Below are 19,495 nucleotides of genomic sequence, written 5' to 3'. Positions count from 1 at the left end.
TAAGACTGAAAAAAATGCTGCTGTGACTCTGTTGAATTTCCATAGTTCTCAGTGGTTTAAAATGTGTTCTTTGGAGGTCTTCTATGCAGACCGGTTCATGAGGATGGATCCCATCATTTTTTTACAGTAATTCACAGGAGTTGTATTATAACCAATTATAGCGGCTACCCTGGGCTTATTTAGCACATGGCAGGCTCTCTTTAGCGGTGGTGATTTGCGCTTCGCGCCTGATGCCCGCTTGTTTTACATATTTGATGTTGGTTGTGTTTTATAACCTGAACAGATACGACCTGCACTCCTACCTGTACCTGGCCCAGTTTGAAGCCCTGTCCATTCCTTACACGGTCGACTCGTTCCACAACAGCTCCAAAGAAGGCTTGATCAAGGGGCTCTGGAAGAATCACAACCACGAGCCCAGGGCAAGCGATGCACACAGCTGATATCCCACATGTCTGGTGTTCCACATGATTTGCTGGACATCTGTGAAAAGAGCTTTATAGCGCATCAGATTCCTCGAGTATAAATACATCTTCCGATTCTGATAACCCACACAATTGATGTCCCGCAAATTACATTTTACACGCCTGATATCCAACGCCTACCTTCTCACACACCGAGAGTTCTACAGATAAACTTCATTGCTCACCTGCCTTTCCACGTGATTATTTACAAAGCTGCCTGTGTTCAAATTAATTTTCCCATTTTTTTTGTTACATTTGTTCTTGCTTTTAAACCACGTGCTGAAATGCCAGGGAGACAATCCCTTGGGGCTACAGCAAGCTGGCAGGTTATTGGGTCAATGGAGATCAATGCATTATCGGCGTTTTCGATCATGTGTGGAGACTCCGCAATTTTGGTTAAATGAATCGTGCTTAGCAAACATATACAGCCTTCCGCATGCGTCGCATAATTGTGCTTGTCACTAGGCTGTGCGATTGGTGGCCGAACTGAGCTTGGATTTTGGAGTGTACGACCTGCAACTCTGGAGTGGAGTCCTGCAGAAGCTTCTGGCCTTCAACATGGTGAGCAGAATTAAAACAAAGATCCCCTATATAACCTTCACATACTTTTTGGCCAAGTGCTGTGAGCGAGCACCTATAAAGGCTGGCACGGCACACGGAGGAGGTGGTTGGCCAGCACCACGCCTGCCTTTGTCTCCAGAGGCTGATGAGTTGATGAGTTAATGATGACGTCACCCTGCTGCTGCTGCTCTATATAAGAACGGGAGACAGAGCAGAGCCTCACCATTCTGGCGAATTGCCCGATGATGCTGGATGCAATTACCAGCGAAACGTCGGTCTACTCAAAAATTGTAAATGTTGTGGTTTCACGCTTCAACACACCGGTGGGCTAAAGCAGTGAACTATTTGTTTTTTGTCAACGTGACACTTTTTTACTGATTGGCCGTGTCGTGTGGTGGAGGGTTACGACACATTTATAAATAACGCGATCTAAACCCAAAAACGTTGATTATGAATCCAGAGGCTGAGTCGACCCACACGAGGTGGGCAGGCTCTCTTCCCGCAATGGATTAGCAATAAGGGACTGTGTATATATATGCGCTCAATATATAGTACTGTATAATACTAAAGTTAGTGCATTACATTTTTACACAAGCTTCAATGGCCCTGTTGCCAACACACTGCCATTTTAAGATTAATATCAAAACACTGGTTGTTGCCAATCGCTGCCAAATAAATACAATTAATGTAAACAAACGTGTGAGCATATGGGACCCTCGTTGCCACTAAAAGCTATTGTCCTGTCTCCCCAAGCCAATTATAGATTGTAGTGTCACTGTGCTGGTAGGTGAAAAATTACGCCAGTCCACAAAACTGCTGAATTTAAGTTTTGCACGGTTGTTGTACGTCACGTGTTACAAAGTACTTGAAATCCGTATCTAATCCACAGATCGATTACCTGCGAGTGGTACTGGTTAGGATCACACCCATCACGTCTCTCTGGCAGGTGAGTGGATCTCCTGCTTGTTTCCTCGCCATAATAAGGCTCCCTTTGCATGGAGTGGCTGCGTGCTTGGAATTACATTGAGAGAGAGGGGAAGGAGGACCACGTGGATCGGAGAATATACGGCGAGTTGGAGACAGCATATTGACTTGAAAAATTAAGTGGGCCTTGGGCAGGGCACGTTGCCAAAATAAATGATGCCCAGTGGTGGAGATTAACGATGGAGTGTTATCCAAAGGTGGGAACACGCCCAGAAGAACGTCCACTGCAGAGGTGCAGCGTTGATTTTTTCTGTGCAGAAGCTACATGGATCATAAACATCGTGAGATCAAGACGGATGGCAATAGTTCTAGATTAGAAGTTTTCGTGACTGCAAGGATTCATACTCTTTGTTTTTTTCGGTAAAGTCACTTAGGTAAAAAATTTAAATAAATTAAATCACGACGTTTCGGAGTCAACACAAGCATCCTTCTTCAGGTGGAACCGTTTTGATGTGACGGTTCCACCTGAAGACGGAAGCTTGTGTTGCCTCCGAAACGTCGTGATTTAATTTATTAAAATTTTTTACCTAAGTGACTTTACCGAAAAAAACAAAGAGTATGGATGGCAATAGATTGGGGAGGCCTTCATCCAGCAGTGGATATATCATGGCTGTAGATTAATTTTTATCCAGGGGTTCATTATACCTTGTGGGCTTTAATATTTTCAAGCCAAGGAAGCTCACCCTGGATATGTGTTGGAGCCTCTTGCAGCAAAGAAGCATCACGGAGGAACCTTATTCTAAAAGTTATTTTTACTAAAAAATCATAGCACATTTTTTTGTTCATGGAATGTTTTACGCAGCCAGAAACACCTGAGCATTACAATAATTCAAGATGTTTTATTGAACCTCTGAGTGTAATTAGCTTGACTCAGCACACCTGGAAAGTTTACAAAAGTCGATTATTTTTCTAAAGAGCTAATGAAGTAGTTTGACACGGGCATAGATTTGGACCGAACGATTTATGCTGCCCTATGTGGTTCATTAATCATCTCTACAGTGGCTCTTGTTATCCACTGGTTGTAATAAAAAAGAGCTTCCATGCATAGCCTTTGTTTCATCTATCACTGCTGCTGAGTGTGTCCAAAGAAACTTGTTTTTCTTCTATATTTTAGGTTCCAAATTTTGCTAAAACGTGGAGGTCTGTCATCTCAACACCACTGATTGAAGGTTGGTCATTGTTGCTTAAGGGTCATGGATACAATTGATTTATGTAATTGCTTTCTACTTTGAACTGTTAATGAAATGTTTTCATGCAAATACACAAACATTCTTACAGTTCTTTACAAAGGCAGCTAGTTTTAGTTTGATCCAAGTTTGAAATTTATTTCATTTCCTGCTGTGAAAAGTATTTGTTTTCAAAGTTTAAATGCAATTTTGATTGTGTTCAAATAAATTAAACAACTTAACCTGCTCTGTGCGTCTTTCCTGCAGCTTCCTGCCCTTTGACTCCCAAACAAAAGGATGATTGCCATCACTCTTTCTTGTTACTGCTCAGGTACTTTATAAACAATGTTGATAAGCGATGGTGCAATATAACACTTTGGATTTACAGATGGTCTAAAGCAGCGGTCCCAAACCTTTTTGGCATCAGGGACCGGTTTCGTGGAAGACATCATTGGGTCTTTCCCCCTTTTCAAAGAAGCTCTCCAGCGACGTTTGTTTTTTACTCATTTTGGCTACTAGGGGTTAGCAGCTTGTGGGCTTACCAACACTGTGACTGAGACAAGTGCGCAGTGCGGGAAAGAGGCACAGACGGAAGTGGTAAATAAAATAATGGCCAGGCCACGCGCGGACTCACTCTCACCTCCTGCTGTGCGGCCCGGTACCGGTCCGCGGCCCGGGGGTTGGGGGAGCCCTGGTTTAAAGTCACCCGCAGCTCTAGCAGCTTTTCAATTAAGGGGGTTGGGAGGAGATTTATGATTGAAAGATACATAGAAAATATCATTATAATCTGCACACATTAGGTGCCTTTTAAAACGTCTCAAGGCAATTAGGACTGTAAGTCTCTCATGTAAGACTGCACACGTGCTCGCGAACAGCTAGTGCTGTTAGCGAGCACTTATGATGGCCGAAACAGCACACAAGAGGGTGGGTGGCCAACACCACGCCCGGCCACCTTTTGTTTCCCCACTGGAGATGTTTACACAGCGCACTGGGTACTCATTTGAGGCCGAGTCGGCCTAGGGGAAGTCCACGACCGGTTAAGATAATCGTCACATGGTTTCACAAGTGGCAGGTTTCACAAGTGGATGGTGTGGCGGTTGGGTGGAATTGGGTGTGAAGGTGCAGCTATTCGCACCTCGCCCTCTGGGCAAAGATGCACCGTCACAGTCGCATATGTATGTTGCGTTTCAGATGCCCTGTTCTCGCCGACCTGGACCTTCTGGCTGTCGGCAAGATGTTTTCCCTGCTGGGGCAACTCGCATTCACGCTGGGCTCCCTGCTGCTCGTCCCCGTTTCTCAGAAGCGCACCCTTCAGCTCCAGGTTGTCACACGCGCCCGCGTTTGCCTCCCCGTTCCTCGCAGTTGTCTGCTATGAAGTAAGGGGCCATCCGTTTAGTACGTACGCATGGAGGGGGGAGGGGGGGTTCACCCAAAGGCGTATGCTTGCGTATGGGGGGTCTACTGACAAAGTATGTACGCATAGGAAACAGGTTGGGGGGGAGGTGAAGCCTCGATAATTTGTCTACATTGGCCTTCAAATGAGCTACAGTTCAGTTTCTTCAGCTGTTAGAGAAGTACTACCGGGAGAAGTAGGACTGTGGGAGAGGTGTCACTTGTATGCCACCGTACCCCTGACTGCTAGCAATCACGCAGCTCAGCTGTGAGTCTGACAGTCTGGCAGCCTGCCCCATGGATTACACATCCTTCAATCTGGCCTCACTGCAGACTGCCGCTGGCTCAATATTTTAGCTGCCACAGGCCAGTGTAAAACGACACCAGTGCATTCACACGACTGAGTCTTCTGACAGTGAGAACAATCAAAAGCTGGATGATGATGACGTCAGCGATGATGTGGATCTTGAGACGGCGGCCCAGCAGACTGCAGCTCACGCTGCTGTGCTTCAGCCTGACATTGTGCGTGTTGACGAAATCCCTATAATACGTAACCTGTCTGACTGGGTTCGGTCGGCGTTTGAATCTAGCGGACACTAGACAATCTTTTTAAAGGTACGCAACTTAATTCTTTAATGCATCCGACGGTGGACTATCTGTTTGCTTAAACACGTTAATATGATTCATCCTTGATCGTTTCTGTGTGGATTAAATACCGGCCATTCTATAGGATTTGGGGGGTGGGTGGGTGCGTCAAGCTTACGTACGCAGGTCGGGGGGTGGTGTAAAAAGTATGCGTGCGTACAGGGAGGGGTGGAGGGGTCAAGTTTTGACAGATTTTAGCGTACGTACTACATGGATGGCCCTTAAGATGTGGTGTTAAAGGAGGTGGCGCGCGTGGCTAATAGGGGACAAAGGACCCGTTGACCTGAGCCGTGGAGGTAACGCGTCATCGCGAGTGGCGGTAGCGCGTCGTGACGCGAATGCGGAGAGGTGGGGGCGGTGCGTGACGGCCTTGTCACAACACTGAGCTGCCGCCGCTGCTGAGACGCTGGGTTCGAAACCAAGTTTGAGCCACCCAACTGTGATTTCACTGGATTCTCAGTTCTACTGATTTGATGGTCCCTGTCCAGTCAGTTTGCAAAAAAAAACTCCATCGAAATGTAATGTATTGTTTCACTTGATTTAGTTTATTCCAGTGCTGATAATAAAAAAAAAAGCATTGCTATAATTGGCATGAGATAGACACAGGAAACATGGCATTTGTCGGGGTTACTTTGAAAATGTTTATGCTGGGTAGTTAAAAGGAATGGCACAACTCAAAAAATCAACGTCAAGCTATATAGAGCTGTCTGCCATAAATCCAATGCTTTATTGATGAGAACATTTACTTTTAGAGGTGGCTTAGTGGTCCAGTGATATTACTGCAGCATGAATTTCGTAAATTTTAATAGAATATTGCAAAGACGTCACGAGCACCACCACGGCTTGGCCAAAATTCACGTTAAAGTCTTCTTCTTACTAACGATACTTCTAAACCCTAGTCGGACAACTCGGAAGACACAGTCTGGACAAATGCTGTATCTGGAAGATCAGATGCATTTTTTTAGATTACGGCTCTTTAAGTCGCCGAATGGCGAGCCTCCCGAACCCATGCGTGTGCCAGCCTTTGCCGAAACGTAATGGTGGCATCGCTTCTGTGCCTCCCACTCTCTGCCAGGGCTTCCTCTCCTCGTGCTGTCTGGACACGCTTCTGACACAGGTCTCGGAGGACGTGGACAAGACGGAATTCTCGGGACTTGCACTCCAGGCACGTTGGGTGCACTCGCCCATGATAAGCCTGCCCTTGGGCAACAAATGGATTTTTTTTTTTCACTCGGGGTGAAGGGGAGGAGAAAAAAATCCTCGTAGGACTGGGCACAGTGCACAGCGCGGTTTCACCGTCTTTGTATGTCACGTCCCTTCGATTTTACTTTCAGTGTCACTTCGAGAGACGCGACGGCTCTTGATGGGCGGAGAATTCTAGCGTTGCATCGCGTACTCGCTGCTCGGCAATAGGGTTTGCCTGCTTATATGATATGCGATCAAAGACTTGTTGTCGTTTGCGATGTTGGCGTTAAGAAATTGCACAAGCGTGACCGTGGAGTTTAATGCATGTGAACGTTTCCTGGAGGTGAGTCAACGTGGCGTTAACAGCAAAAGAACTCCTTGTTTATAAAAATAATGAAATTATCAGCACCCTCTGAAGAAACACATTTTCCTTGACGTTGATGGAGCTGGATGTGAAAGCTCAGCATCTGCTTGCGATGAATTGTGACGAATGCCCCCGTCAGTTATTTGTCGGTATGAATGGCGGATTCGGTGGGGAAACTATGGGGACGGAAGATTGCCAGGGCGCGGATCATCACGACGTATGGCTGGGGCCACGCGCGCCTGCGACTCCCCCCACGACGAGGGATGATGGATGATGTGCTTCGCTTTCGGAGGACAAATTAGCCGCCTTGACTGCACGTTCAGGGCGAAGAAACAATTGAAGCGCCTGTTGGACGCTATAGATTTTTTCGGGGAAATTATCTCTCCTAATTACAATCGTTTCCGCCAATAGACCACAACGTGTAACTTCTCTCTCTGGTGGCGTCCTCGGCAAACACGAGCTCTTCAGATTTTGGGTCCCCTTTTTTTCTTTGATAGAACAGCATCAATTATTCACACATCCCGTAGGGAGATACACCAGTTTGGATAAGCAGCAGTTAGGACAAATGTAGCTGTAGCGTGCGTTAATACAATCCAGCCAAGGTTCGATGACTCCCCGATGCTCGGAAGCAATAAATCATACCAAGCGGCTGGATAGGTGGTGGTGATACGGTCGCCCTGACTGGTACAATACACATCGGTGCGACTCCACCTTCAGCTCAAGGTTGCAACGTCGGACAGTTGTGAAGAAACCGTTAGCGTCGGTTTTTGCAGACAATATTGGTATTATAAATTAATTTTTGGGTGAGGCCACATAATGATCTGGCCAAATTTCCATCCTTAAGACCCTTATTTTATTACCGATTTAAAAATATATTTAACAGGACAATTGTTATTGTTGTATGAGCAACGTCTTCTGTTAATACAACTAACTTGCGTGGAAATTATTAAAGTCAAGAATGTTTATTCCTGATTTTTCAAAGAAGAGACCCATTGCAAGTCTCAAGAGAAAAACCTGCATGACTCTGAAGGGACCTACTCTTAGAGATGTTTGGTCAATTCCTTGTTTGAGTCATTTTGCACGTGGGAGGAAACTGAGAGTGACTGGAAAAAAACCAGCACAAAAGAAAACAGTCACACTTGACGTGGAAAAAGTCAACACCTACTTTCTGCACTGCCTATTACAGGCACCTTGTCGTACAGATGAGCATCACGTACGTAATGACTGCATCTATGTGTGATCCACCAACTCTACGAATCAGATGCCTGAAATCACAAGGACGCATCGTCACCAACACACACACACGGACAACCCCCGAAAATAGTTTGGCAAGTCTCAGTAAAAATTCACCGGCTTAATGAAGGACATTTAATTATTTATTACTGGTTGGAACCTCCTGGTTACACCAGCCCACGGGATTATTGTGTCCGTCCGTCCGTCGTGCAGGGAGGGGCTGGGTGGGGATGGTGGGGCTGGGTGGGCCTGGGTGGGGAGGGACTGGTTACCCCGTGGTGCCCTTATAAAACTCAACGTTTAACCTACTCGCGCCGGCTTGTGCCCGCCCTCACAGTCGGCCATATTTGCGGAATACACCACGCCGCCGTTGACCCTGACCGCTGACCGAGCAACCCAACGTTCCTACCAGCTCCCTCCGCAGGAATGTGTTTATCTTAACGTTACTGTTCACATTCTCTCTTTCTCTGCGTCGTTGCAGCTGCGTAACGTGGTGCTGAGTCACGTGTTTGAGAAGTCGAAGTTCGAGCGACTACTCGGCTCTGCACACTGGTCACTGGTGTTGAACTACGCTGCTTCCGTGGAGGCGACCCCCAGATCTCTGCTCGCCTTCCTTTCCCAGCATGGCCGGTGAGCGCTGAGAAATCCCGTCATTGTCGTCATTATCGTCGTCATCGTCATCAGCTGTGATATAGCCACCCACTGCCGGATGAAGGCCTCCCCAAGCCACCGACGTTGCTCGGTTTCGTGATGCGACGATCTGTCTTAGCACCAGCATACGAGCTGGTTTTGTTGCTCCATCTCCACGGTAGATGTTCTCCTCTCGGGAGCGTTCTGTCCGTTGGCCGCCACTGCGTCGGTAGTCTCGACCGCCGGACGATCACCCCTTCGGGCAACGTTTCCTGCCCAAGCCCACCTATTTTCCTTAAGTCAACGTGTCGTCTGAAACGGATATCTCATTTTTATTTAATAATGGAAAGCAACTTAATGTGCCTAAAGGGGAGAGGTTTTTACCCGCAATTACGCACGAATCAAAAACATGGACAATTACATGCAGAATGGAACAAAGGCTGAAAAGTGTGCCATAAAGAATAGAATGGTGCATGCTTTGAAAATCTACTGAGACAGGAAGTGGAGCACAGATTATGGAGAATACCTGGGAGTGAAATTATAACAGGACGGCTCATACTTACTCAAGGGGATTTGTGAATCCCACAGTGGAGCACTAAACCATCACGGCTGGGGGCCTGGGTGCGATTCACATGTTTACAGAGGGTAGTTAAGGCCTGGAGGAGCGAATCTATTTATGGCTTTTTTCTCCATTAGATCTGCCAAGACGGATGTTTTTTTCCTGCCTTGTTTAATTTGCCCACTCACCAATATATAAATCTCGCCCCGAGTCCACAATTTCCATTCCCTAGTGATTCAGCTTCTCATGTATACCAAGTAGTCGCCGTTTTTTTTATATCAAGTGATGACTGTTCTTTTTACAGTCATTGGTGACTGTCCTCAGACCATAAACTCCAGCCCCACCCTCCCCTCCCCACTCAGCCCCACCCTCCCCACCCAGCCCCTTCCCACCCTCCCCTCCCCACCCGGCCCCTCCCTCCCCACCCAGCCCCTCCCTGCACGACGGACACAATAATCTCCTGTGGGCTGGTGTAACCAGAAGGTTCCTACCAGTATCACAAGAAGTTGCCAGTATTTTAACTCGGGTCCCAGTGGTGCCGGCTGAGCACTGAGAGTCTCTCGCATAGCAGTGCAACCCTCCATGTTGGAGGACGACCGTGGAAGAGGATACCACAGAACTACCTCCAAGATCCCTTCAAGTGACCTCTGGTTCATACAGTAGAGGGCACCATGTTCCAACCCACTGTATTATATTAGAGTAATGTTTGTTGCATGATGGTCAAATTTATGTTTTTAATTCTCAGTTGGAACTTAGCCAATTTGGTACAGAACCAAATGTAATATAATATGTCTCCATCATATATCTACCCCTCCACATAAAACAAGTACAGTGATACCTCGGTTCACGAACTTAATTCGTGAACTGACTCTGGTCGCGAACCGAATTGGTCGTGAACCGAGGCACATTTTCCCATAGGGTTCAATGTAAATCCGGTTAATCCGTTCTGACCTTTTTTTTGGTTTTTGAAGCACAAAAATATGAAACAAATTACAATACACATTAGTACTGTACAGTATAGTAATGTATAAAGAGAGAACACTAACCTTGCTTGAGATGACTTCAGTAAGCACTCAAACGGGTGAACTGTACAATACAGTGAGTACAGTATTGTACAGTACAGTAGTACAGTACTGTATGTGCTAAAAAGCACACCAAAAAGCAAAAAGTCACTGAAAGTGTCTTCACAGTACTCACAGTACTTCTTTCTGTGTCTCTTCTTCTCTCCACGATCTTCCTACAGGAAGTCACGACCACGTGACAGCCTGGAAATAGCATTACAATGGCCGCGGCTCCTGTTCGTGAACCGAAGCGGAGTTCGTGAACCGGAGCAGATTTTTATGAACTTTTCTGTTCGTGAACCGAGTTGTTCGTGAACCGAAGCGGAGTTCGTGAACCGGAGCAGATTTTTATGAACTTTTCTGTTCGTGAACCGAGTTGTTCGTGAACCGAAGCGGAGTTCGTGAACCGGAGCAGATTTTTATGAACTTTTCTGTTCGTGAACCGAGTTGTTCGTGAACCGAAGCGGAGTTCGTGAACCGGAGCAGATTTTTATGAACTTTTCTGTTCGTGAACCGAGTTGTTCGTGAACCGAAGCGGAGTTCGTGAACCGGAGCAGATTTTTATGAACTTTTCTGTTCGTGAACCGAGTTGTTCGTGAACCGAAGCGGAGTTCGTGAACCGGAGCAGATTTTTATGAACTTTTCTGTTCGTGAACCGAGTTGTTCGTGAACCGAAGCGGAGTTCGTGAACCGGAGCAGATTTTTATGAACTTTTCTGTTCGTGAACCGAGTTGTTCGTGAACCGAAGCGGAGTTCGTGAACCGGAGCATATTTTTATGAACTTTTCTGTTCGTGAACCGAGTTGTTCGTGAACCGAAGCGGAGTTCGTGAACCGGAGCATATTTTTATGAACTTTTTCTGTTCGTGAACCGAGTTGTTCGTGAACCGAAGCGGAGTTCGTGAACCGGAGCAGATTTTTATGAACTTTTCTGTTCGTGAACCGAGTTGTTCGTGAACCGAAGCGGAGTTCGTGAACCGGAGCATATTTTTATGAACTTTTCTGTTCGTGAACCGAGTTGTTCGTGAACCGAAGCGGAGTTCGTGAACCGGAGCATATTTTTATGAACTTTTCTGTTCGTGAACCGAGTTGTTCGTGAACAGAAGCGTTCGTGCACCGAGGTATCACTGTATTGTTACACATCCCATCAGTTGCAAGGCCTTGTGGAAGTGCATAATATCAGCAGCATGTATTCAATACAAGCAAAACGCTCGGCCAGTTTTGACATTATATCATCAGCAGAATCAAGCTCTCACATTAACATCACTAGCCCCGACCACTTCTTTATAACCCTTGAGCTACACTCATTTCAAACCTTTTAAAACAGTCTGCCTCAGCTGCAGACCACGCTTTCCCACCTGATGACGGACGCTTATGTGTTGCGCCCGACACGTCGTGATTGATTTTATTTTCTACCTACGTGACTTTACCGAAAGAACCAAAGAGTATAGAATCAAGCTTGCTTGAATCAATAATGCTGAGCTTCCAGATAGAATAGGAAGAACTTTGACTTTTAAGTTATGTTCCTAATTCGACGTAAAACTATATCATACTTAACACAGTAATCTGTATAATGATCACATTTTTAATGAAAGCATATTGTCTGCTTTTTTTGTTACTTTTATGCTCCACAACAACGCTAATGATTATTTTGTCTTGACATAATGGTTATGTTGTGTGCTGTAATAAAAAAAAATTAAATTTTTTTTGAGGATTTCACCAGCACACAGTAAGAATGCACGGCACATCGCAGGGTCTTTAACTTCCAATTTGCTGCGCCATCATGTTCCCTTGAATTCCTAACGCTGCGCAGTCCTGGGACCAAATTGGCACGATTACTTTAGGATTCGCATGATCATCGCGTGCGTGTTTGCACGCGCGCCTCGCAAATCTCTTAACGTTCCCGTGGGTGATTCTGCCCGCCTGCAACCCCGTCTCCGCCTCCCAGCAGCGAACCGTAAAAGAGTCCTCCGCCGGTGGGATGTAAACAAAATAAACGCTAAAAACTCGTGGCACGAAAACGTCGTGGAGATTAGGTCCGCCGTGAGCGGAGTGCCGTTTCAACGAAGCCTGTTTTACCCTGGGCCGATGCTTGACAAATAACGACAAGGCCAAAGAGGACAATTAAAAAAGGTGTTCTTTGACACGTAGGTTTTTGCATCCACTCGTAAGCCGACTGTGGCCATTCCGGATAAGGCCGTGCGTTGGACACAGTTTCTCTCAAACGTTTGCCGCTCACTACTGTGGGCATTCTTCCACACTACTCTTGGCCTTCATAGATGCTCACGAACAGCACTTGCCTCACTAAACATCCTGTGTAGGCTAAACAGTCTATTTTGTGATCTAACCCATAACGCTCTTTCTTGCGAACTGGCAGCGAGCCTTCGACACTGTATGTGACCTCAAGGTTCACCCCGCCTGGCACACGTGCTGCGGTGCAGTTGCCATCCTCACTTCGTGGTGAATGGTGGCTGCCGTTCTTGTGTGTGTGTGTGCGTGCGTTTTTGTTTTGTTTTCCCCCATCCTGTGGCAACGCTGCACATGCCGTTAAACGATCGCAGGCAGATCATCTCGGCACTCTGTTTACATTTTCGGTCGGCGGTTGATGAGTTATTTAAATTTGCGTAAAGGGAGCTATAATGTCTGTGAGGATGTACCAACGCAATAGGTGCCCTGATCGAGGAAAAGTTGTTTATCGTCTCACCCCTTTGTGGATCCTTTTCCTCCCCGCTGCCTTTTAGACTCCCAAGCACGTGTAGGCAATGTTACTCAACCTCTGCGCTTCCTCCATATTCCCTGAATGTTTAACGTATTGGCCCAGTTCTTTATTGCACGGGCGTCTCACTGGTGTGTGTGTCTTTCATAGATTTACTTGCAGTGGCCAGTCGTGTTGCTTACACCGTGAAGTGAGGGGGGTGGGGGGGGCGGATTTGAGACACACCCTCGTGAATAGGACTCGTGCCGTTCTCTTTTAAATATGTGGTGCTACGCTACAAAGAGAAATAGATCCGTTAAGAAATCGAATAAGTAACCGACATGCTGCCTGAGACTTCCCGAGCGATTTGGGAAAACAACGAATATAAAGCCTTGTATATCAAAAGTATATACTGCGATATATATAAAAAAAACATTGGGAGTAGTTTATTTTTAGCAGTGTGTGCGCAAGTGGTGGTGTGGGACCGTTCGACTCTTGGGCCTCCCCTAGGTCGACTCAACCTGAAATGAATACCTGATGCAGTGTGACAACATCGCTGCGATGGAGACGAAGGCTGCCGGGCGTGGCGATGGCCACCGATCCCCACCCAGTGTGCTGTGCCGGCCTTCATAGGTGCTCGCTCACGGTGCTTGCCCCAAAAAGCCTGACAAGGCTACATGAGGTAGCTTTGTCTTTGGATCTAGATTCAGTGAAAAATTGCATGTGGGGGGCACTCCAGCTAGAGGAGATGGCTTTCAGACCGGCACGCTGTCTGCATGCCAAATGGTTTGGGCGCTTACCGAAGCAGCACTGGTCCACATCTGGGGCAGTGCCCACAATTTGGGCGACCTCATCCTAATTACCCACGTGTGGGGTAGTCATGATATTTAAGGCAATTATCCATCGTTTTAGAAAATCTGAATTATTCAGTGGAGCAAGTCAACTATTTGATACGAACACGAAGTTGAATTTGCCGTCATTATCCCGGCGTGGACGACACGGTGAGTTCATCGGAGTATGTCCGATGATGTGATTTGTCATCAGACATGTTATGCCCTCGTTAAAAATCCACTCGGTGATTTTTTTTTTCCCCCCAATGATTACCCACATCTTTGTTTGAAGTGTCCGAGATGCACGTTCAAAATCACGGAACTGCTGCCCATCTGTGAAGCAGCCTTGTTTTTAATCCATCACACACTTCCTTTTAACCAACTCACCAAAAAGTTAAAAGAAAAGCGAAATGCAGGGAATGCGTTGGCAAGGGTATAAAAAATATTTTTTATACAGATTAAAAAAAAACCCTTTCTTTATCATAAACACACGCTTGTTACAGAAAAAACGTGCAGGAAGCACAACTGTTCGGACTATCCCACCACTGAGGCAGTGTTACTGATGGTGTTTTGTACTAGTATCAACAAAGTGTTGTTTTAATTCAACCACCAATGGCACAGTCTATCACGATATTAAGTTTTAATTTACATTATCACCTTGGTTACCTGAGTTTGATTCACAGCCACGGCTAACATCACAGTGGCGAGTGATATCTAAACTCGTATTCAGTCTCAGTCCCTCTATAGTGCTCCGTGCTGACCAGTGTGTTGAGGTATGAACAAACAACTGCCATGACTATAACCACAGCAGACTTTAATCCAGCAATGCATTGGAAAACGCGCTCTGCGTTATTATATTATTATATAATGATTTTCACATTGTCAAAAAATATCTAATCTTGCACGTGCTGTTAATATATTGGTATACATTTGCAGCTTGTATGAACTTGATGCAGTAACGGTGAACAAAATTATTAATATTGTTTTCCGAAGTGATTAAAATACTTTTAAGTTTGAATTGTCAGTTCAAGATTTTTTTTTACTTGATATTCAACATGGAAGCACATTGTTGTGCATTTCCATTTTTGCTTTCTTCAAAGTTATATCCCAACTGCGCTGATTGGCGTCATGTGGCAAGACAACCACATATCTATGAAGAGCTGTCGCAGTGATCAGTGCACCACCCCGTGCGATAGAACAGTCCCGAAAGATGACATCACTTAAACGCACTTCATGCAAATATCTAAATTCCCTGCAATGTATCTTTGTTAGATTTCGATCAAAACAAAGTTTTGAATTCTCAATCCTGGAATGAATTAATTGAAATTCAAAATCGATGAATGTATCGTTTGTACAGTCATTGGTAATCAGCCTGAAACGGTTTTCTCCAGGAATCTAGTTTAATAATGGACGGCTGAAGCCTGGATTCAAACTCAGAATTTCAGCGTCACAGGCCCAGTGCTCTGACCTCTGTGCCTCCCCTGACACCTCCACTGCGTGATGTTTCAGTCGGAGCGAGGCTGTGGAGCTGCTGAACCACAAGATACGCCGTGGTGAGGAGTTAGATTCCAGCCATTCCCCAGAAGACCTCTTGGAGGTAAGCCGCCACATCAATTCTGATCCCCGCCAACGCAGCAATAACGAAGACAACAAAAAATTTTCCACGAAAACAAACTGCTACAGTTCTCCAGCTGACACCGCCTTTTAAATGTCATTAATATTGCACCCCAATTGTGCGGGTTTACAGCGTAGTGGAATTTACGTGGCAGTAAAATTAGTCCCGCCCAATATTTGTCGGCACATCACCTTTACTGCCGTACGTGCAGAAATGCCACGATGCCGTTGAGTCAAACCGTAAACTCCAGCGTGGGAACGTGTAAGTTCTGTCCCGTGGCCTGGCCAACGGGCATGACGTACACCGTGGGACAGTGTTTTCCTCCAGCGGTAAGTGGCAGAAAGATTTTTCCGTTCTGATGTCATCCGTTGCTAATGCGTGACGACGTGTTCCTGCACGAGCCTGGCTACCTCTTTAAATTTTCATGATTGAGTGCGAGGCCTTGTTGGCCATGTAAGTAACGCTGCACAAAGCACTCTGATGCCCGTCTGCAGTTTAATATCGACCTGTATCAAAATCAATAAATGAATGAGATAATGTGGTCCATTAAAACCGACTCCAAAAGAACCAAGAATGTACAACACTCTCATTACCCACCACTTTTAAATGTGCAAAATATATGCAGGTGGCTTAAACTTCGAGATGTAATAATTTATCCGTTAAACACGTAGGCTTTCGCGACCAATAGTATCCATAATTGAGGTGTTCGGGTTAGATCGCATAAAATAGTGAAATATATTACGTCGGAATATAAAAATGAATAAATCTTCATTTTATGGATTTTTTTTATCCAATACGGAGTGTAGCGATGCACTCATTTATCGATTGCTTCTTAAGCTCGCGGTACATAAATCGCATCGCGTGAGTTGCGTGTAATGGGGTTCAGCTGGCCCATGCATCTACTACGGGGCTGCTACGTTCAGCACATTGTGGAAAATAATCGATTGTTAAAGGAAATCGCAACCCTGAATCACGACAATCCATCGCATCGGCGGGGGTGGCGGGACTGATTCGTTACTCCACTACTAACTGGAGTAGGTTGTAGGCTTTCTCAAGCTCATTGTCAGATTAACTTAAAGCCCACGCGGGAAATCGACCACGAAATCTGTATTGCTGCGCCGCGTTGGGTGGGACTCCGCCAGGTGACGACTCGGTGCGTTTTCCGTTGTGCTTTGTCATTTAGCAGGTCCTGGAAGGCCAGAGTTTGGAAATCTGAAGATGTCTCGCGTAGCTGGATTTTCACGAGAGTTAACAAGTGCGTTATCGTCACGCACACCTCGGAAACACTGAGCGAGCGGTGGGACTGCCAGGAGCCAAGGCAAACAGAGAAACTGGTAGCGACGTTATTCACGAGGTTGAGCGTGCACCTAGATGTTGGAGAGCGCGCAGTCATGCAACTCATCGGGGGAATTATAAATCCTCCCCTAAGCGCCATATTAGACCGGATTGCGATATCTATATCCTGTTGTTCTAACGACGCGTCGCCTGCTCGTAAATTCCCTCGGCGATTGTTCTGCTGTCACCATTCACTTGGGCTTTGGGGCGCGGTAACCTTTAGGCACAAAACCGCGCCGCGGGTGCCCATATCTGTTCCCGCAGTCGCTGACATCGCCCTTGAATGCATTGTGGACTTGGCATCCGATGAAGGAGGACAGGAACTGTTGTGTTTAATGTTAATGAGGCCTACCCACCATCCCTTTGGCAAAAACACAATTAGAATTAAATTGTCACTGGGGTACTAAGGATAAGCAGGTTGATGAATGTGTATGAAGACATGCATTGAGTCTGTTTCGTGAAAGCCAGGGGCTGTTAGCTCTTTACAAAGTAGCTTTCTATCTCTGCCACCCCTATTAAAAGTGGTTTGTTCCACGTCAGTGCACCCCCACATGCTTGCACAAGGTGTGGGTTATTCTATTTTTGAGTAAGCCTGTTCTAAGAGGGGTGTTTGGGTATGTTCATTTTTTTCAGTGCTTTTGTAGACACCTTTATCTGGGCGTTTTGCTGTCTTGATGTGTTTATTCTCTGCCAACGTATGTAAGCTTTGCACTTTCAGACTCATTTCTTTCAAAAATACGTATCTATAATGTACAGTGTTCGGACAAGAAAGAATGACATTTCAGATTCCTGACAAATAAATTAGCTTTTAATAAAGATGATTCTTTACGCGCAAATGTCTGTAACGTTTGCTGTTTTTGTTTTTGATGTGGGCTTTGGAAGTTTCAATCATCCGTCAATCGATCAGTGACGGCACACCGCAAAATCACAGGCAATCACTGAAAATCACAGGCAATCACTGTAAACCCTCGATTGCAGCTGCTTTGCAACTACAAGTTGCTCGCAACTGCACGTGGTGAGACGTGGCCCATTGGCGTCAGACCCCCGTCACTCGAGCGCTGGCTGAGGGACAGACAGGAGCCACCGTGTGAAACAAGGAATTTTTAACGAAAACGCACAATCTGCACCTTTTGCCAGCCGTTATTACCGTTGGCGGTCGCGGCATTGGCTTGATGCCGATCCTAAAGCCTCTACCACTGCCCAGCTTGCATTTTAACTGCGATCAACCTCTTTCATTCGTCTAGCCTGGCACGCGTCAAGCTCCACACTTGGTGCCTCTGCATTCTGCTGCGTCCATACGTCGTTATAACAACGGCTCTCTGATGTGGTGCCGTGCCGTGCCGCGCGTTGCTTGGCGTGACGTCCGACGTGTCGCTGCACATTCAGTTTCAGTTTATTTGGTATAGCCCTGTGAGCCATTCGGCTCTTGAATCAGGTGCAACCACAACAAAACAAAAACATGAGCAAGAAAACATCTTAAAGTGACTATGCGCAAACAGAAAAATACAGGAAAAAACTGCAAAGTCTTCCAGAAAAAGCACCGTACACCAACGCTGTGTGCAAAAATCCCAGTGGGATGCAAGTCCAACAACAATAACCACATTCTGGGAGCTTCTTCAGGAGCTGAATTGAACAAGAAAAGAAGCAAGCTCCCATTCAGGCATGCGGAGCGAAACGTCGGACCTCGTGCCAAACAATACGCTGTACAATTGGAACAGGCCGGAGAGCTGTAACAGCACGACCACAAACAGAAAAACTACGCGGTAATAATGATACAGTAATGTAATCATATACAGCCACTTATAAATCCACTGCTGTATGAAGGCGTACTCTCACCTTATTGGTCTCGGGAGTTGTTTGACCATACCTCTCCACGCTGGTCAGTGCGTGTTGCCGGGAGGGCACACGGGAATGGTTCAAATATCACTCGCACTCACATTGGCCAAAGACGGGAATCCAACTCAGCTTGACGGGATTATAGTGCAACGCGCTGGTCACTGGCATGCCACCCCAATCGTACATGGGAGGAACTATGTATGTATGTTGAATTTCACCATTGGAACCTCATTTGCCAGTAAAAAATATGATCTTTTTTTTTTTAAAGGTGTCCGTTTTTTTTTTAAAGGTGTCAGTTTTGTTGCCAGATAGAAGGGTAAAAAAACAATTATCATATTTTTTACTGGCAAATGAGGTTCCAATGACCAATTATCAGAGGTGGGACAAAGTCATTGTTATGCAAGTCCAAGTCGAGTCGCAAGTCATCAAATTCATGACTCGAGTCTGACTCGAGTCCAAGTCACATGACTCGAGTCCACATCTCATAGGTGGGACAAAGTCATTGTTATGCAAGTCCAAGTCGAGTCGCAAGTCATCAAATTCATGACTCGAGTCTGACTCGAGTCCAAGTCACATGACTCGAGTCCACACCTCTGCCAATTATCATATGTTGAACTTCTTTCGCACCGTACGTAGCCAACCGTGCTAATTGGAACAATGTACAGTAATAAGGACAGAGGACCTCGCCATAGGAATATTTAATTTCCACCACTCGCTCGGGGGCTTGCCAATGGACGTCAATGGTGCTGCATTGTTGATTTCAGCGGGGAGACAATGACTTCACTTGTGACGCACGAGGTTGCTTGGTGTTGATGGAGAAAAATGTGACGTGCATTCGAGTGGGCAGGAATTTCTTCATTATTAAAAGCCACTTGCTCGGCCGAACAGATGTGAATCACTGCAGTGTGTTAATGGTGCGGAGTGGTGGCGCAGTGGTTAGCGCAC

General features: G+C 46.0%; 1 protein-coding gene across 1 annotated transcript in view; it reads left to right on the top strand.

The window, feature by feature from the left end:
* KNTC1 (kinetochore associated 1) overlaps positions 1-17,550 on the top strand; it is a 71,254-nt gene extending 53,704 nt beyond the window's left edge. The window contains exons 56-65 of the mRNA XM_078606205.1: positions 284-419; positions 927-1,022; positions 1,912-1,968; positions 3,121-3,175; positions 3,440-3,503; positions 4,364-4,493; positions 6,285-6,374; positions 8,473-8,621; positions 15,274-15,361; positions 16,563-17,550. Of these exons, the coding sequence (XP_078462331.1) occupies positions 284-419; positions 927-1,022; positions 1,912-1,968; positions 3,121-3,175; positions 3,440-3,503; positions 4,364-4,493; positions 6,285-6,374; positions 8,473-8,621; positions 15,274-15,361; positions 16,563-16,595 (898 nt within the window). The 3' untranslated portion in view covers positions 16,596-17,550. The remainder of the gene's footprint in view (positions 1-283; positions 420-926; positions 1,023-1,911; positions 1,969-3,120; positions 3,176-3,439; positions 3,504-4,363; positions 4,494-6,284; positions 6,375-8,472; positions 8,622-15,273; positions 15,362-16,562) is intronic.
* The last annotated feature ends 1,945 nt before the right edge of the window (positions 17,551-19,495 follow it).

The sequence above is a fragment of the Lampetra planeri genome, chromosome 25, assembly GCF_965212315.1.
Source record: "Lampetra planeri chromosome 25, kcLamPlan1.2.h2, whole genome shotgun sequence".
NCBI lineage: Eukaryota > Metazoa > Chordata > Hyperoartia > Petromyzontiformes > Petromyzontidae > Lampetra > Lampetra planeri.
Note: the sequence above shows the minus strand (reverse complement) of the source record. Positions and strands in the feature narration are given on the sequence as shown.